This window comes from Hippocampus comes, unplaced genomic scaffold, assembly GCF_001891065.2.
Source record: "Hippocampus comes isolate QL1 unplaced genomic scaffold, H_comes_QL1_v1.1 scaffold29, whole genome shotgun sequence".
NCBI classification, from domain to species: domain Eukaryota; kingdom Metazoa; phylum Chordata; class Actinopteri; order Syngnathiformes; family Syngnathidae; genus Hippocampus; species Hippocampus comes.
Window position 1 is genome coordinate 1,251,404 of NW_017805820.1, and position 26,700 is coordinate 1,278,103.

The following is a 26,700-nucleotide window of genomic DNA, read 5'->3' on the forward strand; positions in this document are numbered from 1 at the left end:
TCAACGGATCCTTACGCAGGGGAACCATCTCAGTGGCCCTGCACTGCAACAGCAGCCTTTCAACTTACTCCCCGATTTTTTGCTGCATCCGAGTGCATCTTCCTCACCTGTCAAGGGACCTGAAATACAATACACCCCTACTGACCCATCCTGAAAACCCACAAACGCACTTTGCTGTCCATGCATGAGCAGCGTCAACGGATCCTTACGCAGAAACACCCTGCCTACTTTTTCTCCGTCAGAGAGTTGCACAACAGTGAGAATGGCACGTGTGTGCTGGGAACAAGCACCACATCGGCTTCTACGCTGTGATATGTAAGCGACGTAACGTCCCGTTTCATCCAAGCAGGCTTTCATGACAGAACCGTCAGCTTTAAGAGAGCAAAGTCTGACCTGAGACACGTCCAAGAGGTTGATAGCTTCATTATCGATGGACAACAATGCAAAGCTCCCATCTGACGTCACGCGAAAGTTTTCCGGCTGACAGTAAAATGTCGGCGGCAGTTGAAAGTGCCTGCACACCGTTTCATCGGACATTTTCCATGTGTAGATTGCCCCCGAGGCGACCACCACGACCACAAAATCGGCATGCTGAGAAAGTGTGCCGAAAGCAACGACATCTTCTGAGCTTTCAACTCGACGGAAGCTTTTGCTGATTGTGCCTGACCACAAACTGGCAGCCAGCAGGTTTCCACCATGCAGGCCAATGAGAAAGGTGCTCTCGGCGGACACCTGTGCACTCGAAAGGTGCAGGTGAATCCCGCATACGACACCCCCATGTGCCATTCTCCAAACCTTAGAGAGTCCTAGCTCACAAATACTAACGCCAAAGTGACAGTTGGGTGTAATAAGAACATCTGTAGCTCCGCCCCCACCTATCCGTAGGATATTCTGCCCAGTTTCCGGATGCCAAATGTAAATATCTTCAGCTGAGAGTGTCACAAGCGTCACGTCATCCCGACTAAGACGTATCTTTTTCACAGGATGACCGTGCAGGAAGTGAGCATGCGGAAGACCCGTCTCTAAGCTCCAACTCCACACTGTACGTGTCCCGTCTGAAGTGTAGAAGCATCTTCCTGTTTGGTCCACCGCCACATTTTTGACCCCGCATTCCATTTTGGGAGTTTCACCAGCAAGGAAAACCATTTTGGAATCCCACGCAAGAAGACAGCCGTTGTCAGTGACGCACACGATGTCTGAGGTGGTTTTGAGGAGGGTGTGAGGTAACGTGTGGACCTCTAAGGAGAGAACACACTGCCCCGTGTTAACCCTCCACACCAACACCAGGGGACGGGCCTCCAGGAAAGCCAGAAAATGGTGTCCACCCTTGGAGAATATTGCTTGAACGAAAGCTTGACCCCGCGGAGCCAAGAAGCGGTCACACTTCTCCCACTCGCACGTATCCCACACTGCGACCTGGTTACCATGACATACCAATAAACTGTCGAATTCATCAGAGTAATCAATATTAAGCATGTTGTTGAACTTGCTCCCTGCGAAGGATTCTTTAACCAGTGTTGGCGTTTCGGAGGGAACATTCCATAATTTCACATCTCCCGAACTTTCGACACACGCCATTTCCTGTTTGTCCTCACAGAGGATTATCGACACAATTGCACGGTGGCTTGAGTTGGAACAGGAGCGAAGGAGATTGCACTGGACCACGTCGAATATCGACACGGTGCCTTCCTCTTGGCCACAAAAAACGCGGGCGCCATCAGAGCAGAAAACCGCACAGGTTACGCAGCTCGGACAGCGCAAATCTTTCACGGTTGTGTCGGAGGCGTCAAACAGTCCCACTAGGCTGTCCTGCTTCCACCACGCACATAGCCGTCTTTCGGATGTGACGAAGCCCGCTAACATGTTCAGTGTGCGTGAGGCTTTGACCTCCGTAAGGATTTCTGGAGCCGTAGCGTCCCACAAAAAAAGTTTGTTGCATAGGGTCGAAAACAACATGAACCGGCGGCTGCTTTTCACTCCTGCAAACTTGAGCTCACCCTGCTCAGAGCTCGCCGATAGTCGCACGGCAGCAAAGCTCGAGCCGTTCCACATCCATGCCGAGCCATCGCACACGACCTTTGCGATTGTCCCACACTGTGTCGCTGCAGCGGCCGCGGTGAGCCGTTTTGGTCCGCTCTCACATTTGAGGTGCCGAAGTAAGGCGACGGTATCGGGAGCGGGAGGAAGCGCAACCGCCAATCCGCAGCCTCTCGTCCTTCTCTCGCATCTGATCTCGCCGACATAAGCCGCGAGCGCGGGAAAGAGCCCCACGTACGGCAGGAGGCTCGCCTCCATCAACGTCGGCAGCTCCAAAGGGGAGCTCTGCAAGAAACAGGATGAAGACGCCAATGTGCTCGCCAGGAGTGCGCATTCCCTAAAATGGTCCCGAGATCCCTCTTCCTGCCTCAACATGGCCACCAGATGCTTCAGGAGGCCAGCCTTCACTAAAACACGATGGAACCTCCATGATGTCAACACCTCCCATCTGAGCTCCCAATTATTGCTTTCTCGGATGTGATGCATCAATTCCACAGCTTCTCTCGCATGGACAGCCTCTCTGAGTGACGGCTGCTCATCTACGTATTCTCTCGCTCGCGCGCCGCCTTCATTTAGGCTCGACTTTTCAAGACATGTATTCCATCGGCTCAGGAAATAATCGGCCAACTCCGAATGAATTTTCCTCCTGGCCTCACATGTGTCTAAATACGTTTTCTCCACGACTAGGCCAAAATGTCTGCTCATCCACAGCAAAACTTGACAACCTATTATAGTCGTCGTGGTGAGAAAGCTCTTCAGGTCGAGAAGCAGTCTCTCAGCATCCACTTGGGCGACCTGATCGGAGTGGGCTTTGGATAAGAGATCGGCAAGTTCTGACTCTGTGAGCCCTACTCTGGAGAGGGTGAGGTAAGAGACAGCACGGGCCACCACAGAGGAGGAATATTTGTGCTCCAAGTGATCCAGCCAGACCGCAATCGACGAATGGACGCCGGCGGGAAGCTGCGACTCGGACACTTCTGAATCTTAACGGGAGACCAAAATGAGAGTGAAGATGAGAGTAAATGTGAGAAGAAAAAAACACACGTCCATTTTGAGTTGGGTTACTGTACCTGAGGACCAGAGTGAGGTGTGAGCATGTAGTAGGCGGACGTAGAGAGGGAGAGAACAGGAAGTCAGCGCTCGGGTCACCAGTGGCAGTTGTCCAGAAGTCACTCTCCTCCCCGAATTGCTTAGCAGTGACATTAGCACCTTCAGACATTGTTTCCTGTCTGCAGAGCCCAGCGCAACGTGCAGACACCCCAAATCCTTTTTACCCCCGTCTGAAACAAAGCCTGGTGCACTGCACTCTGGGTAATGGAGTTTAATGACCCGCGCGAGGCGAGTTTGCTTGTCGGAGACCCCGAGGATCATTTTGACTCCGGGAGGAAGAGGTGAGGGAAGGCTTTCGATGATTTGCGCAGCAAAGTTATGCCCCATCTGGTGCACCCCATCCAGGATCAGAACTAAAGGTTTTTGGGAACACGGCAGCATGGAGAGAAGGGAGCTGAGACATTCTGCCACTTCATGTAAACTGATGTCGGGTTTTTTGATGGCCCTAAACACAGCCCTCAGGTTTAGCTGAGTGACGTCAGAGTCATCGTCTCGAGGCTCAGTGGCACCCCGGTAACAGCCGAAGCAGGTGCCCTGGGAAGATGAAGAGCGGCCATAACTCCTGAAGATTTGATAACACAAGCTGGACAGCAAGCGTTCGGGGGTAGGGAAGTGTGGCAAGTCGGCGAAAAAGGTGATCACAGCGGGATCGGCGTCCTGCAGCCAGAATTTCATCTACAGAGAAAAAAAAAGAAATGGTTTCAACGCTGATGATGACGTCACACATTCAACTCACCTGCTTTCTTCATGAGCTCTAATACTGTGTATCTAGTACACTACAGCTGTTGCTACAGATCATGCAGATATTATTATATTGTTATTATTGACATATTTTACTTCATGGCCAACGAGGGGAAAAAAATTTGACATCACATCTCCGTTCCGGCTGCTCAGGACAAGATGATTATTGATAATATAAGATTTGAAATTGCAGTCAACATTTACTGCCTTCACTCTTCAAGATGATTTTAATGATTAGCAGTGGTTAAATTTTTTAAAATGTTCTTTGAAGATGAAAATGAGCGCAATGTTAGTTCAAATATTATCATGACAGGAACAATTTTTTTTTTTTTTTTAATGACGACTCAACCGTCAATGACGACAAATGTTTTAAAACAAGAACAAATGAGTGGTCAATCGAATCGACTTGAATTGTCCGGGAAGAAATTGTAGCGTATTAATTTCTTTACCCGCTGAGCACAGTGAGCCAGCAGCACTGTTTTTCCGGCACACGGACCTCCTGTCAGCAAAAGTGGACGCTGGTAGTCACTCTGCTGAACATAGGCTCGGACCTATGGAAAAATGAACCGTCAAGATCACATCTTTTGAAAGGGGAAGTCAACCCCAAAAGCTTCGAGCTTCATTCGAAAGTCAAGGTGGGACTTTACGATCAGATCAACTCTATCAATAGTCACAGAATGACGTCTGACCTCTTCCATCTCTGGCCTCGTGATGACATAAAATCGAGACAGGACGGCACGCAGTTCCTCTTGTTCGACTTGCTCACGCGCCAAAGCATCACTGAAGTCACAGAATCCAGATTCTCCATCCTCTGCAATGTTGTCGGTCAACCTCACGAGGTCAGAATACACCCGATGGCAGAGCAACTCCGCATACACCCGCCTGCGGGCCGCGGTGTAACCATGGCGAGGGTCACACTCGACCGTGGTGATGTAAGCCTCAAGCTGGTACGAGTCGATCAGGCCTCTCAAGAAGTTGTCAATCAGATCGGAGAGTAAATCATTCTCTCTGGGTGATGCTTTTACTCGGTTAGAGATGGGAAAAGTGCCCTGGAAGTACAGTGAGGATGAGCATCTTTAGCTGTTACAGTATGTACCCCAAAAAATTATATAAATTAATAATAATATTTAAAAAGAATAAAATAAACGTTTCAATTTCACACTTAGAAAGTGTGCTAATATTCAAAGAAGTATGAATGGCATGTTTATGTTTTTAACATGTTTTAACTGTGGTTATAGTTTGCGGTGCTATAGAGCAACACTGCATCATAATGAGAACTGTTTCTTAATATTTTGGTTATTTGTTTAACTGCACTAGAGTGGCCTTTTTTTTTTAAATATAATAATAAAATGACATCCTCTACAATATACGGCCAAATAGTTAACATACAGTATTAATTGAATCCATTCATATTGTTATAGCCGTGTGTTAATCCAAAGCATTTGTTGGTGTTTACTTTTTTTTTTTTAGGATGCACATGTCTACTTATTTTGTGATTGTGGAATGTACAATTAAGCCCCAAATTATGCATTTCCTGTCCAAAACTGAAAATGACAATTTGCTGATGAGCTTGTGGTTCATTCGCCTGACTGCCATGCAGGCGCTGTGGGTATGAATGGTCGTCCATCATTTTATGTGCGCTGAAATTTCAATCTAATAATAACAATCATCATAAATGTTTGTTGATGCAGAGCCCTCACAATCGTTCTCCACTTCTTTCATTCACCATGTCTTGTCTGTCGAACTGTCGCGTATGAGAACAGAAAGCGGCGGTCACCTCTTCCTCCGACTGCGTGTTAAATTGAAAGGAGTCCATCCCTCTCGCCTCTTGTTCCACCTTGAGATTAGTGACCTTGCGAACGTAAACAAGACAGCGTCTGACGACGTCATCACGAGGACAGTTGACCAGGGCAAAGCGGAGATCGCCATCAAGGACTAAATAGCCAGAAGCAGCCTTGAATAACATGACCGACGGTGAAATGCACACTTGAAGACGCGCAATCGATGCATACGCAGAGCCAGTTCACCTGATCTGTTTAAACCGAGGCCTTCCCCTTCAGTCAGAAGCTTCTTGTGCACGCACATACTCACAGCAGTCTCAAACACCGTCACCAAGTCCTGTCTGTGATTCTCCTCCTTGGAGCCAACGAAGTCAATTGGCATTTATATTGAAGCAAGAACATGACTGACAGTAGTGCCATTATTTCTTGGAGACCTGAGGCAGGCGCGAGGGTCTCAAGCAGAACGACAGCGGAATAGTGTTCTCGTCTCTGTGGTAGACTCTCTCCAGGGGTCGAGTGCTGAGGCCAGCTTGTTGGATCTGCTGCAGCAGCATGTGAAAGTGTGACACCTCCACCTGGGCAGGAAGACTGGCCCTGCCGTACTCATGTCCGATCAAAGCCTTGCAGCAAAACCGTGTGGACAGAGAGAGAACGGTTCGCCAGTCATACTGTGATTTGACAAGATAGACTGTAGATGAGAACAGAAGGGCAAAAGCTTTATTGCAAAGATATAATGAAATTGGAAAACAGGAAGACACATCTTTCTCGACATACTTAAAGGGGACATTCTATGGTTTTTTTCACTACTTAAAACCACTCACGTGTCTTAATAACATGTCCGTCACAAGTTTTTTTAGTTTTTTTTTGCCAAAACATCCCTAGACTCAATAATTATAGTATACTTTACACCCTCTATTTTTGCCGTGCTGAAATTAGTCTGCCGTCATGTCTCATGCAAATGATGGCAGAGTATGCCTTCTGGTCACCATGACAACTAGTGATGACGCTAAGGGATAACTTAAAAAAAAAACAAAAAAAAAAACGCTGCCAAAAACACTTGTCAATTAGTGTGGGGGATATGTGTATGTGGCCCATGCAGCAGAAACATGGCCAAAGTCACATAGCAATAGAGAGAGAGAGATAAAGTAAACATGCAAATTAGTGGTGATACTCCGATAGAGTTCATGTCAAGTCTGACGTTAATGTTGATGATGTATTTTACCAGTAAAAAGGGTCCAGCAGAGGTTTCTCTGCAGTCTTTTATCAACTCCTTTCTGGTGTTCTCATCTGGCCAGTGGCTGGGATGAATGGACTCATGTGGGTCAATCACCTGCACATTGAAACACATGTGCACACAAACACGGACACACGACTAAATCAACACAGAGAGGTTATACATTTGCGCTTTTTGCAGCATCCGACACTCTTAAGTACATTTGTTTTTGAATAGAGATGCAACAATGCCAATGTCATTCCAAAGAGAGGGACCAGCAAAACACACAGACACACACACATCCTTTCTGTTGTAGCCGAGATAAATGAAATCATTTTCAATAATTTGACCATAAAAAGAGCAAAGGCATCAAAATCTGTCATCATGTCACAGACGCACAACACACAAAATGAAATCAAATTGAAAGTTATGCCTTCGTGTTTCAGGTAATCATGCTCAGTTTTAATCCACATGATAGAATAGTTTTGATTGAATGTTGATGACTGTGTGGCAAGTGTGTATTCACCCTAAAGTCCACTCCCAGCTCGCGTCTGCAATGCTCTCGGAGTTTGGGGAACACGACATCTCTCAGGGCTCTGCGCTCCACCACGCTGTCTGTGACATTGCACACAAATGTCCCAAAAGAAAACAACCAATGTAAACCTTGGACACAGAAAAAAATGGCTACAAACATTCTGTGAATCATCTGGAGACTTTCCGAACATACCTGCGGGGTTGGAGCACAGATAAAGTTTGACACAGGACGAACCGAAGCGACGGTTGGAAGCAGCTTGGTCCATGTATTGTTCTAAATGTTAACTCCAAAGGAGCTGAATGCTCTCATTGTCTGACTTGTCTCAGTAGGCCGGTGGTTCTCTCCTTCCTTCCATCTGCACTCTGATTCAGGAAATTCCGCACTTTGGTTGTATATAGTGCGAGAGACTCCGATCACACCCACTTCTTGTGCTTGGTACATAAGAGGCAACGCGTTTGTTCATGACACACAATTGGAGTGTACATTTCCAGGACAGGTGGTGCACACGCATCTCCACAGCGGGGAAGGCAAACATGGATGGACAATAAGTTGACGGCAAACGCTGTTTTTCCAATATTATTTTATTAATTAACATTTGTACACAATAAATACAAACTTAGCTTTTTGTACAGCCAATAATACTATGCAGAAAGACATCTGCACCCCGTTCTTGTTATTTGTCACCATGGCAACAATCCGACCGGAGAGAAGGCCAGTGGTTTCGACCACTTTATCAGTAATTAAAAGAAAGTGTGCTGCTGATCCAAACTGGTGGATGCAACATAAAAAAAGAATTATGCACTATGGCAAAACAAAAAGGACTGTTAAAATAAAATTTAAAAAAAAAGTAGTCTTTGTATAATGGAAACCGCAAACATAACATTTCACAACAGACCGATTGAGTCTTGAAAAAATGAGCTTCTGAGGGACGCCGATGTAAACGATAAACTTCAAAACAAGTTTTAAGACCATATAATAAATTAAGATCTCAGAGAAATCAAGGAGGAGGCTGCCGTGCTCGTTGCCTTGACCGCACACCACTTAAAATTGCGATCGGGATTACTTCTAACAGCAGGGCAAAACAAGTTTTGGATCGAAGACTCCAACATATATGAAGACATTGACAATCAGAAATGGATGCTACTCAACATGTTCATGATAAAAAAAAAAGGGATTACGGTCATCTATTTCCGGTAGTAACACATTTTGACCAATGTTTGTCCCATCCCAGATCTTAACTGCATCTATACTATCCGTTTGTCTGTCCAACGTAAAAACACAACAAAAAAAGTGCAGCTGCAAACACCGGCAGTTCAATTAAATGCTCATCATTTCTCAAATGCCGTCTCAGCACTGATTTTCAGATAATCACCATACAGTGGTCTTTGTAAATGTCAGTGTTTGCATTTGCACTCGGGAATGGGTGGAAAAAAACCCCCAACAAAAAAACAAACAAAAAAAAAAAACACTTGAATGCCAAAAATGAAAAATTAATTAATATGTTTTATATATGGAAACCGGTTCCACATTTTGTTGGTTGGGCTATGGAGAGGCATTTGACAGAACTAGTTTGGGTTATATTGGGTTATACTGATGGGAAAAGCGGTGTTGTTTGAACAGAAGAAATCTAAAACTTATCTTAAAAAAAAGACAGCACAACCGCAATAAGGCTTCAAGATTAATCACCAATCAATCCCACCTAATTATATTGCTCAAATGATCGTTCTCCCCATCTCTCATGAGAACACAAGGAAACATTGTCATGGTTAGTTTCTACACTCAAATATTGAAGCGACACTGTGAGACAAGAAAATGTCAAGTGAAATCAATGTTTCATTTTTGGTGTGCACAGAAGCGGTAAGACATTGGGCTGCCGCTGCGTCTTCCCCAGTGCCGTTTGGAAGAAATTGAAACGAAAACATCAATCGCAATGAAACCAAAGAGTCCCCACAGACTCCCAATGAACAGAGTATCTGACTCCAGTGTCAGCTCTGAAGTGGAGGCGCTACTTACTACTTTGCAGGGGGTGTAGAAATAAATAAAAGTGCTACGCTGCCATTCGGCAAGGACTTTAAAGGCTTGAAGGGTATTTAATTAAGGGGCTTGGAGTGAGATACACAAGAGAGTCGAACTTAGCGCCCTTTGAAATATCATCTGTCCATTGGGCGCTTCTGTTCTATTTTAGCCAGCACTCGTCGAACACAGGAAGAAATTGATGAAGAATGATGATTTGTGGCGCTAGAGGCAAAAACACAAGGGGGTAGGGGATGGGGGGGTGGGCAGATGTGAGAGAACGACTCATGCCGATGAATCTGTCGCTCCATAATCAAGCGGTCCAGAAAAAACAACAACGCAGTTGACTTCTATGCGGGAAATACCGTCACTCCCGTCACCCTGTATAATTACAATAACATCAAATTCAATATCAAATCAGTCTTTCGGTGCTTTTAACGTCAATCGGCGTTCAACCAATTGGCGACGCCAAGGAAGATACATAACAGGTGTGTAACATGACATAACTGCATACAGTACGCTCATGTGAATACAATGACAGCCACCGAGTTGCACTCACTGCCAATGAACAGTACGGATGTTAGATAAAAGTTAAGAGGGGGAAGAAAGAAAGGACGGGGAAAGAGTTGGGGGGAAGAGCAGAAGGCAGGATCCAGCCTCTCCTTTCTCTCTTTCCATTTCTCATCTCCTTCCAGTTGTCTTTGCGGGCCCTCCTTCCGACTATATTTACAATGCCCTTTAGGAATAAAATATGATGTTCCTTTAGCCGAGTACTGTTATATGAAACATTCCTACGACAACAGTAATGTACTGTACTAATACACATGAAATACGTACTGGAGGATGATGAGAACTATAAGCGCTGGGATATCCTTGCTTATTCTCCTGAAGCTTACTTTTTATGAAGCCTCTGTAAATTCACTCACGCCTTGGAGGAAATACTTTGCATTTACCACCAATCAGCTGATGAAAGGAAATTTGACATTGTCATGGGCTAAGAAACTTGGGGGAAATACTTTGCATTTACCACCAATCAGCCCGATGAAAGGAAATTTGACATTGTCATGGGCTAAGAATTCCGAAGTCCACGTGCAGGCGTTTTTTTCAAATGTTTTTTTTTTAAACATTGGAACGTTAGCATTTGATCATCTTGAGGGTTATCAAATTCTTATGAAAAAAAAGTCACTCATATCCTTTTTTTTTCTTGCCTGCTACACACAGCACGCAGCAGCGTTCTGTTCTTGTTGCTCAAGATTAGCAAAGCCAAATGTCAACAATCAAAGTATGACATTTTTTCCACTATTTACATACACGCTGTGTATGTAAATAGTGGAAAGAGACTCATGTAAAACTGTTTTGTTTTTTGTTTTACATGCAGTGATTCACTTCTTCTTATGTGCTCATGATACGCATATGACTGCCTTCCGCAAGCCTTCCTTTCCACTAACATCCTGTATATTGGATGCCTTCTGTCATGTATCAATCAATCAAGAACTTTTAAGAAGACTAAAATGTTTCAGGTTTTCACTGTATTTGGAATCTTCGTGAACATAATCAGATGTGTGGTCATGTCAGCGTTAGTAGTATCATTAATTAAGTGATGGAGGTCATCCGTATTCCATTGACAGATTGGTGGTAACGTACAAATCATTTGCTCCAGTCTCCACACGCAATCATTGATGTGTCACAGTCAAACAGCAGTTTTGCAGCTCCAAAGAAAATGGAAGTAAGCTTTACAAGGCCAAAAACACTTGTCCAACACTCCTTCCTTCCCTCTGCAAACATTCTTCCTCATCCTCCCCTTCCTCCTCTTCAGTGTGCATTGGGGCTCCGCCCAATGAGGTGAGGGTTTTTTTTAAGGCAAGAATGGAAAGAGGTGGGAGGGCGCAGAGGGACCGTCGGGGAGGTTACCGCTGCACTTCATTAGGAAGCAAATACAGAGGAAATTTAACTGGAAAGCCTGCCTCCCCCGCACTCCTCTCTTCCTTCTTCCACAACTTGAGGATAAAAGAGAATGAGGGGTAGCTCGAGTTGGGGACAGGCTCAGTTGATGTGGTTCAGTTCTGTTTTCGTCAGGTTATTTAAGGTCAGAGCTGTGCCGCTGGGATCTAGGCTGCCATCGGTTAATCATGTTTGGGGAGTGTGCGTCTAACCGCGTGCCATCTTGCGTCTCGGTTACACCAGCGTAATCTCCACCTCCTCCGTCTTGTCGCTCTTCCCGTGTTGCCGGCGAGACTGCTGTTTGGGTGGTGGAGGAGCGGCACGCACCTGAGAGACAAACAGAAAATGTAAGACTGAGCCTTTTCGGTTGTCAGCCTGAGTGAAAACATTTTAAATCGATATCCATCCATCCATACGTTCCACTGTTGTTTTTTCCTACTGTGCATACTAACAGGTCGTAGTTTGCCTGGACCTCCTTCAGGGGGAAATCGAGGCGGTTGTGTTTGAATCCCGGGTGACACGGGACTCCTCCCAGAATTTTGATCTAAAGAGAAAAGAGAAAGGTTCTATTCATTTTAAAAGCCCATTCGGAGTGCAGTCATGTTGCTTTACTGCAGGAAAGGTGTGGCTTGTATTGCTTACTGGTGGTAGTTAACGATGACTTGGGCAGGGGAAGCTTGTGATCCCCGTTGAGTGCAGCAGAGGGTGAGCGTGGGAGAGACGGTGGAGTCGAGCTCTCCGGGCTGGTGAAAGGGCTTATGGGAGGTTGATCATACAGCGGAAGAGGTGGAAGAGATGACGGCAGCTTCGAAGAGGGAGAAATCTATAGGGGGAAGGAAATCAGTGCAGCTACGATTGCAAATTGCGAGATAGTAAACCGAGCTACCTGGATTTTTTTCATCACAAAGTTCAGTGCTGTATAAAACCACCGACAGGCAACTACATTCTATACACATCTACTAATGCGATCAGGTACACAACGTTGAGAAAAAAAAAAAAAAAATCAGCCTTCACATTTGAAGCAGTCCTTGTTTTCAAACTACGGCGACTGTAGTTTGCCATCGTGTAGTTGTCGTGTTGAGCGCTATTGGATTGTGCAGGTACACACTGCAGATTCGGTGAACAGGACACATTTCAAATTTCCCCTCTTTTAACTTGTTGGGTGTTATGTCGACAGAAATCTGGGAGGGGAGAGGCTGTATCCTTCCTGTCACTCTAATGGGGCAGTGCCACAGATAAGAGTGATTGCAGCGTCAGTTTTCTTTTCATCAGTGGACCGCAAGAGCACGGCAGCTATAAGGCAGCGCTCGCGAATCTCTTGCTGACAGAAAGGACAAACATTCATGATGAAAGCAGATTGGCAGGATAAGCTGCTCGACTGATAAAACCACCTTCAGTTGTGCAGAAATGACGTGTGTGTGTGTGTGTGTGTGTGTGTGTGTGTGCGTGTGTGTGTGTGTGTGTGTGTGTGCGTGTGTGCGTGTGCGTGTGTGTGTGTGTGTGTGTGTGTGTGTGTTTTGTTTTGGATCTGACATAAGACATCCCATTTACGTATGTCACCATGACATACGATGGAATAAAATACTGTAGAAAGTAAGTCACTGCCATGTGCTGTGCCGAAATGCAGAAAGCCTAAATAACCAAACGGACAGAAAGAGCGTGCAGGCAATACTTTACCTGTATGTCAGTGGTCCCTCCCAATCCAGTCTCTCCATTCTCTGTCAAGTCCTCCACCAAAACAGAGGGGAAGACGCCCACCTTTCCGTTAAGCTCCCCCTCCCAGAAACCATCATCGGTCTGAGTGTCGCGGCTTAAAAGGCGAATGACCGCTCCCTCCGAGAAGGAGAGTTCCTCCTCCGCCTGGCCTTCGTAATCGTAAAGTGCTCGTACATACACCACTGTAGGGGGGTGTGGGGGCGGGGTGGGGTTGGGGGGGGGGATAATGGACAGCAATTAGACACACAGTAGGAAAAGCTATTCTAGATGCAGCTTCTTGGAACAATGAATCCTGTTATGGCTCGTGTTTTCACTGTGAACGGCGCAAGCAAGTTGTTTCAGGTTTGAAGGGTGCCTTTTCTCGACGGCAGGGTTCAGCTCCTTGGAGAGGTGCTGGATAGGATTTACATCGGGGTTCGTAGAAGGCCATTTCAGACTAGTCCACTGTTTTGCTCTTAGCTATTCTTGGGTGCTTTGCTTATCCTTTCTGACACGAGGGAGCAAATTTCTTTGCCTTGAAGTGATTGAGATTTTACTCTACCACTGTACATAGATTCAAGATATCAAAGGTCAGATGTAGCAAATCAGCGCCGGAACAATACTGAGCCTGCTGTTTGTCATAAAGCAGGTATAGTGTTCTTCCTCTTTGGATGCACGGCAGTGACAAAATTGTTGGTGCACTTTTGTTGAGAAAAGAAAAAGCCACAATGGTCAGAAGAACATTGTCCCAGAAGAATAGTGGCGTGTCAATATGCATTTCAGCAGTCTCATTATTTCCAAGGTATTTCAGTGGACTGTGTGTGTGTTTTAGTTTTTTGTTTTGTTTTGTTTTGTTTTGTTTTTGTCCGAACACTGCAATCCATTGTATTGCGTTCATCTTTTTTTGTTGTATTCAATGGCATGCTGTGTCGGTGCTATGAGGACACGCAGCTGTTGCCATATTAGTTACACTATGGTGGAAACACAGGATTTGTCAGGCTGTAGTGCAAAACGTTAAACAGTGAACACCAATTAATCGCGGGATACGTTCTAGACCCACCCTTTATACAGTTTGACACGCCCACACACTTACTAAAACGCACAGTAAAAACACTGTAAATATATTTGAGAAGACGTCTCGAAAATACAGTTCCTATTGTCGGGGCAATGTGCTGGATACGAGCCTTTCAGATGTGGGTCTGGTGTGGTGACATGCCAGTAAGTCTACGTGTGAACGTTTGATGTGATGGGGCTGACAGCAGCTCCAAGTGAATGTGCTAATTGCGTTTCACATTTAGTGTTCTCGACTGCGGCTCTCATTTCATCTATGTGAGGCCTTTACATTTAGCAAGTATACACTTAAAAGCATTTAAAAAGTGCAGATTACTGCTATACAGTGCGGGGCTTGTACAGAAGACAAGTACCGATGAATACCTTGTACAAACAAAAAATAATCTGTAATGCAGCTGGACCACAGTAAGTGAACGATATAGCAGGAGAGGACTGTATGCCTGTCTTTCTAGACAGTGGCATGAAGGCAAGAATTCAAGAAAAGTTGAGTTTAAAATTACAGATGAAGTCCAAACAAAAGGCATTTTGTTCACACGGTTATAAAACTTACTGTTAGCATCGCCGTTGACACAGCCGGAGAGCAACTCTGGTTCGGTTGAGTTGGAAGAAGTGTGTGACCGAGCGTCCAGAGTTGCCAGTGACTGAAGCATGCTCAGCAGACTGTTGGATGCGGGGAACTGGAGGTATTTCTCAGGAACATAACCTACTTGGCCTGTCTTATTGCGAGCCTGTGGAGGACAAATGAGAAATCCACACTCAGCAGGTCGACAACTACCCACACACACCTGAAGAGATCGTGTTTGTTGTTACTACAAACTTGACGCTCATTTGTTGTGAACGTTACATGTGTACTCGCGCACCTTGACCCAGTCCTCCATGTCGCCATCCTCAATAACCTCCAACATCTCCTGTTCATCGATGGTTAACTCATCTGGCTGAGAAGCCTGGCACGGAAGGAGAGACGGTGTGTGATGGTGTTTAGAGCTACAGAAATATCAACTGAGCAACATGTCCTGAACATTTTAGCTTCCGACCATACACAATGACTTTTTTTTGCTGACATCGCATTTATACATTTACAGTTCTGCACTAAAATGTGGTCCTCGAAGAAACTGTTTTCGGAGCACGGTGCGTATTTGCCCGCATTGTTTCATACCTTGTATGAGAAGAGGACTTTGCAGGTCAGTGGGTAATTGCGAAGGGTTCCTGAAGGGCTGGAGCTGCTGTCGTCGAAAACCTCCATATTCTCTTCACACTCGTCGCCGTCTTCACGCTCCAAGTCAACTGTACCCTGTTACAAACACAGGTCCCAATTCAAGTCAAAAACAATTAAGGAGACATTTTGTCTGTTTCCCCCGTTCAAAATGATTCAGCCGTTCCTTCCTGTGAGGTGATATGCACTTTTCAATACAGGTGGAGAGCAGTGGATGAATGACGCAGTCCAGCCTCTCCCACTTTTGCTGCGAAAGCCTTTGACTGGCTTCTATGAAGGTCATGTGACCTTGTGGCAGAAGGAGCCGCCATAGTGCGCTGACCTGCCCACAATGTTTGTGTGCATGTGTGCTTTCACCTTTGTGTCGGTATGTACTCTGTGTGTGTGTGTGTGTGTGTGTGTGTGTGTGTGTGTGTGTGTGTGTGTGTGTGTTTAGCCTTTCCTAAGCTATTGTGTTCAGTTATCAGATTTCTATTGACTCAGTAAACATAATACATGAGTGTTGGAAGTTAAATGTGTGCAGGTCACTCAAATTTAGAAAAAAAAAAGATTTATTATTTTCGATTTTGTTATGATTTTTCAATAATTGGCATACATTTCATATCATCATGCCATGCTTATGGTAGGGCAACAGATTTCCAAATTGAAGATCACATAAGATGATGCAGATGCAAGAAATTATGTTGAAGAATAAATTTGCTCTTCTATTAGTCTAAAACCTTTAAACTAATTCTTATCAGTTTTTGGTCATTTGTAAAAGTAGGTCCTCAAAAGTAAAATAAAACAAAGGATCAAAGTGATGTTTCCCCGGATACCGCTTAGATGTTATAATCATCTATGACTCAACTCTCTCACTGTTCTGCCCGCACTCCACCCCCCTACCCGTGCCTCCTGCCACAGACTGTGACCCTCCCTCAGCATCTGACATCCGCTTATTACACTTACAGAATGCACTGCCTAACTTTAAGCCACAATAATCACAAGTGCCCGTCCGTGGTTGTCTGTTGATTGCTACTTATTGTTTTGTTTAAACATGTTTTGCACATTTTGACTGAGCAACATTTGCACACATCTTCCTTGCCTCAAATCTGTCCGATTTATTTCCTTATCTAAGTCATTTTTGATCAATGTGATGTATGCTTGGGGTCATTGTCATGATTAAAGGTGGAACTGCTCTTCAGCTTCAACTTTCTAGCTGTGATCAGAAGGCTTTAGGACAAAATGGACTGCTTTTGTAGAAATGTTAATTGTCCCTCCACCTCTAGTCTTAGCTACGTTATGCAATAAGAAATACTTTTAACAATAATAACAATGATAATAATAATAATAATAATAATAATAATAATAATAATAATAATAATAATAATAATAATAATAATAATAATAATAATAATAATAATAATAGCAATAAGCTTGTGGGAAAAGTACTATGGTGTGATTAGCCCATGGACTTTTCCAAAAACAAGTCCACGAGAAAAGTTTGGCGCTCACAGCAGTGATATTTAGTGATAATTGGCAAGCCACCATTGCCTGAAAAAGTACCGTAGACGAGAGATACTGTATCTTAGTATTCATCAGTGTAAATGAAGGTCAATATGGAACTGTGAATCAGTTGACGCAATTTGCACTTTATCCATCTCTTTCTCTCTTTTGTCTGACCTCAGCATCCAAGTTTACCTTTTCATTATCACTCCACCTTTACTACCATGCCACTTTAATTCCTCTACACCTACTATCTCTCATCTAAGTCTCTTAATACTGCTTCTGGACTCATGACACTCATGAATCCCGAAAAACAACATCCCCATTCATAAGTCTGCACGCAAAGACACATGCATTATTATGTCTGATGACTGGAAGATGAATCTGTAACTTTAATTATGATAATTTTTTTTTTTAATGATTGCAAAGAGATCATCTTTTGTCCTGTGAAGTTTGCTACGGAAATTGATTCTTCTGAGTTACTTATGTGCTTGTTTTTCATAGGCTGGCTGGTCAGACAGATAATTAGGCCGTGCGGGGATCAATCAATTATCTTTGCATCATTCAGGAGGTGATTTGTCAGGAGAGCTATTCTGGCTGGGTCGTTTATCATGAAATCATAAAAAATGAAAGCCTCTGGTTGCCAGTCTAAAGAGTCTTCATTTCTGAACATTTCAGGACAGAACGCAAAGGAATGTCCCAGTTGGGGCAACAGACTGTAGGAGAACCTGCTTAAATTTTTCTACATTATTAGGGCTATGGAAGGTACACAATTTCTGTCCTTTAGAAATAAAAGAAGCACAACATCAGCTTCAAACAGGAGTGAACATGCTGTTTTGACAAAGAGAACAGCAACACAATGAGAGTGAGGCGTTGTCTCACCGACAGTGAGGGATCGTGGGAAGTGCAGTTGGCCCAGCGCTCATTCTCGAGCTCCTCCATCACCTACATGCACAGAAAGAGTGAGATGCTTTACACACAAATTAAAAAACACTCATTGTGAAACGTGGAATTCATGCAAGCGTTCCCATAGCGACATCATATACACAGAATGAAGGCAAATCATGCAGCAAGAACCATCAATGCACATTTAGTACGTAGACTGGATCATACCTGGTTCATGGCGCTCTTCAGCCAGGTGTCCACAGCAACGCCCACTTGCCGCAGGAGGTCCAAGCGAGCTTCTGCTTTTAACTTTATTGTCTTTGAGGAAAGAAAGGAAATGATTGTGACACCCATCCAACAAATATGCTATAGAGTACACACTGATCTGCTGGAACATACTTGTTACTTTCTTGATATGAAGAGGAAACAAGTTATGAAATGGTAACATGGAACTGTAAATGGCTAGTTGTATGAAGACTTGGAAGAATATCAGACAGTTCGAAGCTGGCACTGACAAACAACATATACTGATACGTTATACAGTATAAACTTTTGATTCTTGCAAAATAAACATTGTTTCAAGAAGAGTCAAGAAGGGGTGAGTATGATCTGTTGAACTTTGTGACCTGTGTCATACTGCATATCGGCTATGGCACAATTAGTTTTGTTGTTTGCCATTTAATTCATTTAGCTCTATCCAACAGCTTGTAATCAATCAAAGTCAAACTCTACATAGGGATGATGTATTAAAATCAGACAGCTCACTTTTTATTTCTAAACTTACTTTTAATGAGCTGCCAGCACTACGAGGACCGCATATGTGCTGTCTTCTTTACTAATGAGACAATATGATGAAGCGATAAAAACACAGTAGGAAATCCCTGCCTGCCAGCCTCTTTTGCTCAACTCTCTCCCCTTCATCTGTAATCCTCTCGTTGTCTCCTCTACATTTCATTGCTGTCCTCATTCATTACCTGCTCCTTCAGTCTGTCTTTCATGCTGACACAGCACATTGAATGCTGGTGGATCAGAGTGCGTATGTCTGACTGCAAACAAATACTGACAGCGCTCCAGCACTGCTTAATAAACATGCTCTTTCTTGTTTTCTGTAGGCATAGATCAAATGCTACGGAAGAACATAGAGACCTATTTTTGTGCCCAGCATAAGTATAGCAGAAAATACAGTGTAGCTGTGTGCATGGGTGCAGTTTTCTCGCTTTTGGTATTTTCCCAGACAGGCGCAGTTAGAAATGAGTGTTTGCGCCGCTGTGGGAGTGAACACAGACATCTTGATTCCCGGCCAATCGAAGTGGCTCTTCTCATTCCCTCTGAATTCAGTGCAGGTGAGGCACACGGTCTACATTGCGGAAGCATAAACAGACTCGATGAAGTCTGAGATCACCGCGGGTAAAGTACATTTATAAGAAACTGCAAGAGCTCCATTTGCAGATGGCGTGAACAAGTTGCCATTGTGCAGATCACATTGAAGCCGCCCAGATTGATACTGCGGAGAACTCCTTTGAGTGATTCACACTTGCCAGTCGTAAAACGTGGATCCAAGAGAAAATTGCTATAATTGTGCGCATAATGCTATCGTGAAAAATGGATGAATGCAAGTTGTACTACTTTCGTTTCCTTTATAAAGCTCTGATAAGAGCTCTACAATGCAGCCATTTCATGAAATATGTATAAGCTCGATCAAGGTAGTACTGGCAATGCAGAGTAGAGAGACAATTTCAGCAGGAGACATTGTGAAAAGAGCTGTGATTACACAGCTGATTCTTGCACCACCTGTGTTTGCAATACGTGGGTTTGCACACTATTAATAGTATATTCTTGTCATGTGAAGTAGACATTTGTGAAAAACTGCCAGAAGAGGGTGTCAGACATGTGCGAGCAAAAATAGAATGTATTTTGACTGCAGTGAACCATTTATCAGTCAGTCCTTTTCAGACACCTCTAAGTAAATAACAGCTGCAAAAATGTTTTCAACATCATGCGGCGTTAAGTGTTGGTCTGTAGGGGACAGAAAGTCACAAACCTCAGCTTTGCGTATGTTTTCTTTGGATTCTTCGATCTTCATCTCAAGATCCGATCTGCCCTGTTCGGTGGGGGGCAGCCCATGACTCTCACACTCCTCCAGTGACTGAATAAACACACACAAAAACATATACTGGAAATCATGATTTATTTTGTTATAAGATACAGTATAGAATGATTCTAGACCTAAATAATATTTTTATTTGGTGAAAGGGTATATTCTGGCTGGAAATGACACAAGAAAGTGTTAAAAGACTCTACTAAGTTGGGAATCCATCTTTTCATCTTTACCCCTTAACCTCATTAGGGTCGCGGGTGTACTGGGGCCTTGCTATACACTTTGGATGGTCCGCAGCCAGGGAAAGTCCATCTATCCATCCATCCATTTTCTAATCCGCTTATCCTCACAAGGGTCACGGGGGGTGCTGTTGCCTATCCCAGCAGACTTCGGGCAGTAGGCGGGGTACACCCTGAACTGGTTACCTGCCAATCGCAGGGCACACATAGACAAACAACCACACAGGAAGGCCGGGCCGGAATCGAACCCTGCACCTCTGCACTGTGAGGCGAACGTGCTAACCAACTCACCAGTCATGCCGGCCCACCAATAATATTGATGAGCGAAAAAAGGATATGAAATTGACCAAATTGTGACAGGTTTCTGGCGGACGCCAGCAACTTCGATTTAGACTTTGAAACAGTCCGAATAATTTGTGAAAAGGAAATGTTTTCTCAAAATTTGAAAAAAAAAAAAAAAAAAAGAAATGAAAATGCGTCTTTTAACATCTCTTGAAAGTCTTTTGACAGTCCCTTGTCATTTCCAACTACTCACAATATTCAAAAAAATGACCCAAATTAACTGCAGATACATTAATATAAAGTGTTTATAATGTATGTTATGCACACAATACATTGCAATGTCTCACTCTCTTGTAATGGATGATATTCTTGTGTTCCCTGGCTACTCGTGTCGCCCATTTCCTGGCCTCTTTGTTCAGACTGTGCTCCTCTGTGGTCCCCATTTCTGACTCCAGCTGACGACTCTAACAAAACAAACACACACAATCCAGCAGGCAGAGTAAACGCACGGGAAAACACACGGGCAAACATACGCAAATGCAGAACAGAACAGAAAGAAAAGCAAGAAAACTGAAACAGGGTTTGTAACATGCAGAAGCTGTTCATGTTGCTATCGAGAGGAAGAAAGAGGCATTTCTTCTGTCTCCTGTTCGAAATTGAGGATGTGCTGCAAAGCTGCTAGTTATTCTGCCGCCATCAAAACCACATGTGTGGAAAAACAATGTGTTTATTTGTACATTTTTATGCTTACTACCAATTAATTGCGAGTCTTGGGGGAAATAATATATTATTCTTCAGTACAGCATTACATCATCTGTTTGCATGTCCATGCAAAATACCGATTTGTTTGTTTTTAAGCACAAACAGACTGCACCTTGGTAAAGTGTGGGGACTGACAAAACAAAAAGTTACATTTCATATGCTAATAACGAACTTCCTCTTGTGCATCTCAAGAACTGTGATAAAAATTGGCATCCTAGTTCTTCATAGTGAGCGTATTATGGGAAGAAAAGAGGTGTTATTTCCCTCTGGTATATTATGAGCCATATGCAACACCCGGTTTTACATGTTTAAACCGCCATGGGATAATACATTCTCAGTGGTGAATTACAATCCTTGTTTCAGGTATGTTTCATCTGGGAGCAAGTTATCTAACTCGAACTGATCTAGTGTGAAGCATCGTCTTTCACAACTCTAAGTATGTGCCGTGTTCATGGAAAATATATTCATGTGATTTGTGAAACTGTTGAAACTGTAAATAACTGGCAAGGCTCTGTAGATGAGAATGAACCTTTTGTGTTTTTAGTAAGCCTACCTTGAAATTCCAAGTACAATCGTGTTCACTTCACCCAGCTAGCAGATGCATATTTCACACATGACATGAAATGTTACAATGGGAGCGTTTTGAGAGCAGACGCAAAAGGCTCCAAAATGATGATCCGTGGCTTCTGAATGCAACAAAGACACGACTGGTTATGGCTACCTGTGCCAGGGTCATTCTCATGGCACTGACGGGTGAAGGCTCAATGTCCACCAACTGCTGCACCGAGCTCAGAGTCTGGCACATGCAACCAAGAGCAGGATCACAAGCACACAAACACAAGGAGTAGTAAGTGAAGGAATAGTTAAGGGAAAAGTGTTAGCAGAGGTTAAGTAGGATCAGGAGGACACAGGAAAGGAATAACATACTATGTATACGGAGCTCAACTGCTGGCAAAAAAAAAAAAAGTGTTCTCGAAAAGTCAAGAGAATACTACCGGTAATTGAATGAAGGAAATAGCGTGGAAATGAATATAACATAACAATTTAATATAATAAAAATGAGGAGGAGAGCTACAGTAATGTGTGTTCAGACATCAGGTTTCTACTGTTGCATTATTTTGACAATTTTGATCTATCGACAACAGCATCCAGGATCCAATTGAATGGCCAAGCCGTTATTGCTAAATAGAAAAGCAATTATCACCACGGAGAAACTGCCAATTCATAAAAAAAAGGTGTCAAAAGAAAACGGGAACTTTCCATGGAATAAGTGAGCCGCCTCAAAAACTGCAGATTAAAATTTCTCTGTGTATTCTATTCAGTGATCCAACTGATACTGAAGAAAGTGTAATGTCGCATTGTATGCCACAGCAAAAGAATGTGTCAGGATATGACTTACGACTTGGTGAATGATGTGTTCGTGCGTGAATGTGTGCCAGTAAGATGGATTTTACAGAAGAAAAAAAAAAAAACGGCTCCTGCTGTTTGACCATGAGCGTACTTTACAGCACATTAGCACAACGTTGTGCTCACCATCTCCTACCTTGTCACACTCACTGGGCTGGAACTGGAAGTCGTGTGCTTTGTGGAACACTGGGTTCTCTTGCATGAACAACTGCTGGTTGAACTCTTGTATTATCTAATAACGATACACGCGTACATTTTGCATTAGACCATTCCATGATGAGAACACTTGGCCCAAATACGTTCACTGACTGCCCGACCCCTGTATATGTGTCCCTACTACAGTACAATGACCGCTAAACGCCGACAATATATCATATTAATTGGTGGGGAAAACTGCCTAGTTGTAACGCATCCTCTGAAAAGTCACAGTTTCATTGCTTTTGGTCAGCATTTTTAAATTTTAATGTATACTTTTTCACCTTTACAAAATTCTGATGTTAAAAATGAGTGAAAAAGAACTTCTTATTCACCCTGGTCGATTTGTCCAACAGGAACTGGAAGGTGTTATGTGACGCTTCTGAGGCTTCAAGCTCCGTGCGACACAATGCTATCAGGTAGTCTTTCACATGCTCATAGATCCTGCCATCCAAGGCCTGGAGGAGAGAAAACATAACAGCAATGACAGATACTTGGTTTTTACTTAATCCTTAAAAATGAACACAGATGACGCATTTGATTCACATTGCCTGTTTGAAGCCTCACGCACCCACTAGTCACAAATGTGGAACGTGTTCAATTGAACACATTAAATCATTATTCAGTCGTAAACACATTGGATGAAGCGTGACCCTCTGAAGGAAGTGTTAGCGTAGTTTCCATGAGGAGCTAAGTAAATTAGAACATGTAGGCAGAGAATAAAAAATACACAAACAAATAAAAATCAGGAAGCGATAGAGTAAAGGAGAAAAAGTGAATATTTCGGCAGATATGAAAGTTGATGGTGAAAACAAGCAGCTATAAAAAGAAAATGTGAGTGTAGGCTGTCATCTGTGTGCGTGTGTGTGTGTGTGTGTGTGTGTGTGTGTGTGTGTGTGTGTGTGTGTGTGTTTTGGATTTCATTCTCACAGCTGCAGGAAGGGTAAGGGGGTTCATATGTCAATTCACAACAATTCAAAAACATAATTTCAAATATTCACACATGATTCATACCAACGTCAGTGTGCATAACCACACACAATGGAATATAAAGGAAATGTAAAGGAAGTTATGTCATTATGGGTGGGCTGACTTCATTCTAATTGTTCCTTATTTTGATGTTTATCTCCTTCCCCTGTTTTTTTTCTCTTCCCACACCTTTTTTTCATCCATTTGCAGTTGCACTGAAATGAAATGAGTCAGCTTCCAGGAAAATACCCGAATCATAGCAAGTGGGTTCGTGTATTTGCTTGTGTGTGACTGGCTTGAACGAATGCATGTGAAATAAACACAGTGCAGAGAGGCAGAAGCAGAGAGGTTGTGAGTTGACTTGCATGTGTGCATGAGTCTAACAGATGAATCTGATGACACATCGGGACACAAGATGTGTTTACGGAGTGAACTTACAAGCGCAGGAGAGAAATAACTAGCAGATTGTTTTCCTCTGGCACTGTCCCGCATTCGCTTGTATGTGTACATGTTCTTGTATTTGTGTATATGCACAATCCCCTGCAGCCTTCTGTCACTCGGCGCTGCTGATTTATTATTCAGGAGTGCCTCATAGTGTCGATGCTCATGGAAACCTTAGGCTTGAGTTTATGGGGTTGGGGGGGCACAGACATTGAAATTGGAGCTGAACAGAGGGGTGACAATAAAATCCTATAGACTGAAAGATTTGAAGGTAATTAGCATGCTTGCAGGCTAAGTCATTCATGTACTTTTTCCCAATACTAGTGTTGGATTTTATTTTATTTTTTTAATGAGAAAGTCAAGTCAAAATTTTTCTAAATAATTTAGTACACACCATCCTGATTAATGTTGCAGCTTTGGGATATGAATTAAGCAGAGCAGAATGTTGCATATGGGCAAAAACATCTGAATTGAGCTGAATCATGAACATACTGTACCCTATCAGAAGCAAATGGATCATGGCAGCAAATGGGTGACTGTGGATGCATGTACTGTATTTTCTCTTGTCCGGTTTTACAATAACACGGCAATGGCAAATTTGCGACACCAATGAGCCACCTGCAGTGGTTTATGTCACCCAAATAAGTCAGCCCACCCCATTTGGAACCCAGGCTGATCAGGTACTTGAAATAGTACCTTATCATAGCTTGTGTAAGTACCTGCTTTTCCAGTGAAGTGAACCTTTTTTTTTGTAGTTATGAATTTGTATTTCCACAAATTGAACTGATTTCACAAACACTCAACACATATCTCAAGGTAAGTTTTCAGAAATGCTTTGACGTTATTATTTGTACGTATGTGTTTCCTCGCGGATTTGAAATTAAAGTTTAGCAGCGAAAAGATGAGTGATGCAGAAGCTCCCTCAAAGATTACAATTTCATGCCTGTCCATCATTTCAAATGGGGAATTGTTCAATTCTGCTCCAACCAAATCAAAACCCCACATTGATTTGTTTGATGTGGTCGCCTTCGCCGCAAACATTGAAGGGAATGAGACAGATTGAGTTGATTTTTAATTCAAGGTGCTTCTTTCCTGGAAATTCCCTCAAGCATGAGACATGACTAAAACTCTTAAGCCACATGTAATGAAAGAACATGTCATTGCAGTAATACTGTAGTTGCCTTTGAGCCCTTATGAACATAAAGTAGCCTACAAATGAAATGAAACATGAAGTGCATGGATTTAAGGAGTCAGGAGGTCTAAGGTGGATTCCCTGAGACATTTTTAAATCATTTTGACAAATACCTGTATGCAGTGGAGCAGGTCTGTGTGGTAGTAGCGGTCATGGTGAGCGTTGGCAGCAGCTAATGTTAACAAATAGTCATTTCTGGCCTGTGTTGCCTTCGAGTTGCAGTCACTTCTCTTTGCTTTCAACTGAGAAGACGGAATGACAGACACCAACCATTTCAACGTTCACTTTAGTCTCTCCATGTATTGTAAATTCTTAGGGCTCATCCAAGAGGCAAAGTCAAAACAGCACATCCGTTTCCAACAATAGAAGGCAAGGAAGCTTCATTTACAAAGCGCATTTCACAAACACACAGTATATCAACGGTCTTACCTTTACACTTGCTTTTTGCAAGCTAATTCTTGACTGAAAAAGAGCCAGTTTAGACCTAAAAAGAGAGTGCAATAATCAAAAAACAATGCATTCAGTTTTGATCTCATTTAGCTATTCTCGTTGCCAATTTGGCTTACCAATTGAATTCATATTAAAAGAATCCATCCAGTATTTTTTATCTTAAAATTTTACACACTTACTTGGCTTCGATATCCGCCTTTTCTCTTACTGCGTGGGCGACCTGCTCACAATCGTAGTATTTTTTCTTGGCTTTTGCCAGTTCCTTTACCGACTCCTGCAGCTCTGCCTGAATGCCACTTAACTGATCAATGATCTTTATCAGGGGAGAAGAAACATCAGGGATAAGTAAGGAAAAGCACTTTTCAACGTACTGTAAATCGCATGTTAAAGTGTGTCATGATGAGCGTATAGACTCATGTAATAGCAGAGATAATTTACAAAGAGTTCAGAGTGCCGCCACTGGGCTTTAGATAGTCTAAAACCCCCTAAGTTCGGCCACATCACCCCACTTCTGTCGTCCTTACATTTTAGGATGAAGTACACCATTTAAGTAGTCACCTTTTTTAGTTGCTGCTCCTTGTATAGTCTGACAGTCTTTGCAGGATCTGAAACTTGACTCTTGTAGTCGTCACACACATTGAGTCTGGACTGGCTCACCTGCACTGTACCCTCTAAGTAGGACCGCCACACGGCATACACATTCCTGGTTGGACAGGATAAACACAATGGCGTGTGCACTGTTAGACACATAATTACAAATGTTGAAGTTATCCTGTAATATAATTTAAAGTCTCAAATTAGGGCAAAGGAACAAGAATATAAATTGATATTTGATGTGATTCATGAACCTTTGCATTGCTGTATTTGCTAAAAATCATCATGTCTTTCTATGAAACAAAGAATAATTACTCAAGAGTACATCGAAAGGGCCTGGAATTGTTTTGCTGT

General features: G+C 43.2%; 2 protein-coding genes across 4 annotated transcripts in view; both read right to left on the minus strand.

Moving 5' to 3' along the window:
• On the minus strand, positions 1–10,425 carry LOC109525388 (NACHT and WD repeat domain-containing protein 2). The gene is made up of 10 exons (XM_019885821.1): positions 7,610–10,425; positions 7,409–7,497; positions 6,892–6,999; positions 6,104–6,289; positions 5,916–6,024; positions 5,666–5,823; positions 4,578–4,937; positions 4,338–4,439; positions 3,108–3,822; positions 1–3,020 (listed from the first exon to the last, which is right to left on the minus strand). The coding sequence occupies exons 1-10, from the start codon at positions 7,680–7,682 to the stop codon at positions 1–3; spliced, it is 4,920 nt and encodes a 1,639-aa protein (XP_019741380.1). The 5' UTR covers positions 7,683–10,425.
• A 365-nt stretch (positions 10,426–10,790) lies between these two features.
• The window catches only part of fchsd2 (FCH and double SH3 domains 2), a 29,931-nt gene continuing 14,021 nt past the window's right edge, over positions 10,791–26,700 (minus strand). Inside the window, exons 5-22 of one of the 3 annotated variants that reach the window (XM_019885829.1) lie at positions 26,311–26,455; positions 25,932–26,065; positions 25,732–25,786; positions 25,416–25,544; positions 23,036–23,158; positions 22,642–22,737; positions 21,820–21,894; positions 20,684–20,800; positions 19,759–19,863; positions 17,946–18,035; positions 17,715–17,777; positions 15,294–15,428; positions 14,998–15,081; positions 14,688–14,865; positions 13,049–13,269; positions 12,014–12,194; positions 11,788–11,915; positions 10,791–11,698 (exon numbers count right to left, since the gene is read on the minus strand). In XM_019885829.1, coding sequence (XP_019741388.1) covers positions 11,606–11,698; positions 11,788–11,915; positions 12,014–12,194; positions 13,049–13,269; positions 14,688–14,865; positions 14,998–15,081; positions 15,294–15,428; positions 17,715–17,777; positions 17,946–18,035; positions 19,759–19,863; positions 20,684–20,800; positions 21,820–21,894; positions 22,642–22,737; positions 23,036–23,158; positions 25,416–25,544; positions 25,732–25,786; positions 25,932–26,065; positions 26,311–26,455 — 2,152 coding nt within the window. In that variant the 3' untranslated portion in view covers positions 10,791–11,605. The remainder of the gene's footprint in view (positions 11,699–11,787; positions 11,916–12,013; positions 12,195–13,048; positions 13,270–14,687; positions 14,866–14,997; positions 15,082–15,293; positions 15,429–17,714; positions 17,778–17,945; positions 18,036–19,758; positions 19,864–20,683; positions 20,801–21,819; positions 21,895–22,641; positions 22,738–23,035; positions 23,159–25,415; positions 25,545–25,731; positions 25,787–25,931; positions 26,066–26,310; positions 26,456–26,700) is intronic. The other 2 variants (XM_019885830.1, XM_019885831.1) reach the window with 2 other exon arrangements.

Coding starts and splice junctions, on each gene's coding strand:
- LOC109525388 (XM_019885821.1), bottom strand. CDS start 7,682: ATGGACCAAGCTGCTTCCAACCGTCGCTTCGGTTCGTCCTGTGTCAAA. Junction 5,824..5,915: donor CCTCGGTTTAAACAGATCAG/GTGAACTGGCTC, acceptor CTGGCTATTTAG/TCCTTGATGGCGATCTCCGC. Junction 3,823..4,337: donor TGGCTCACTGTGCTCAGCGG/GTAAAGAAATTA, acceptor TTTTCTCTGTAG/ATGAAATTCTGGCTGCAGGA.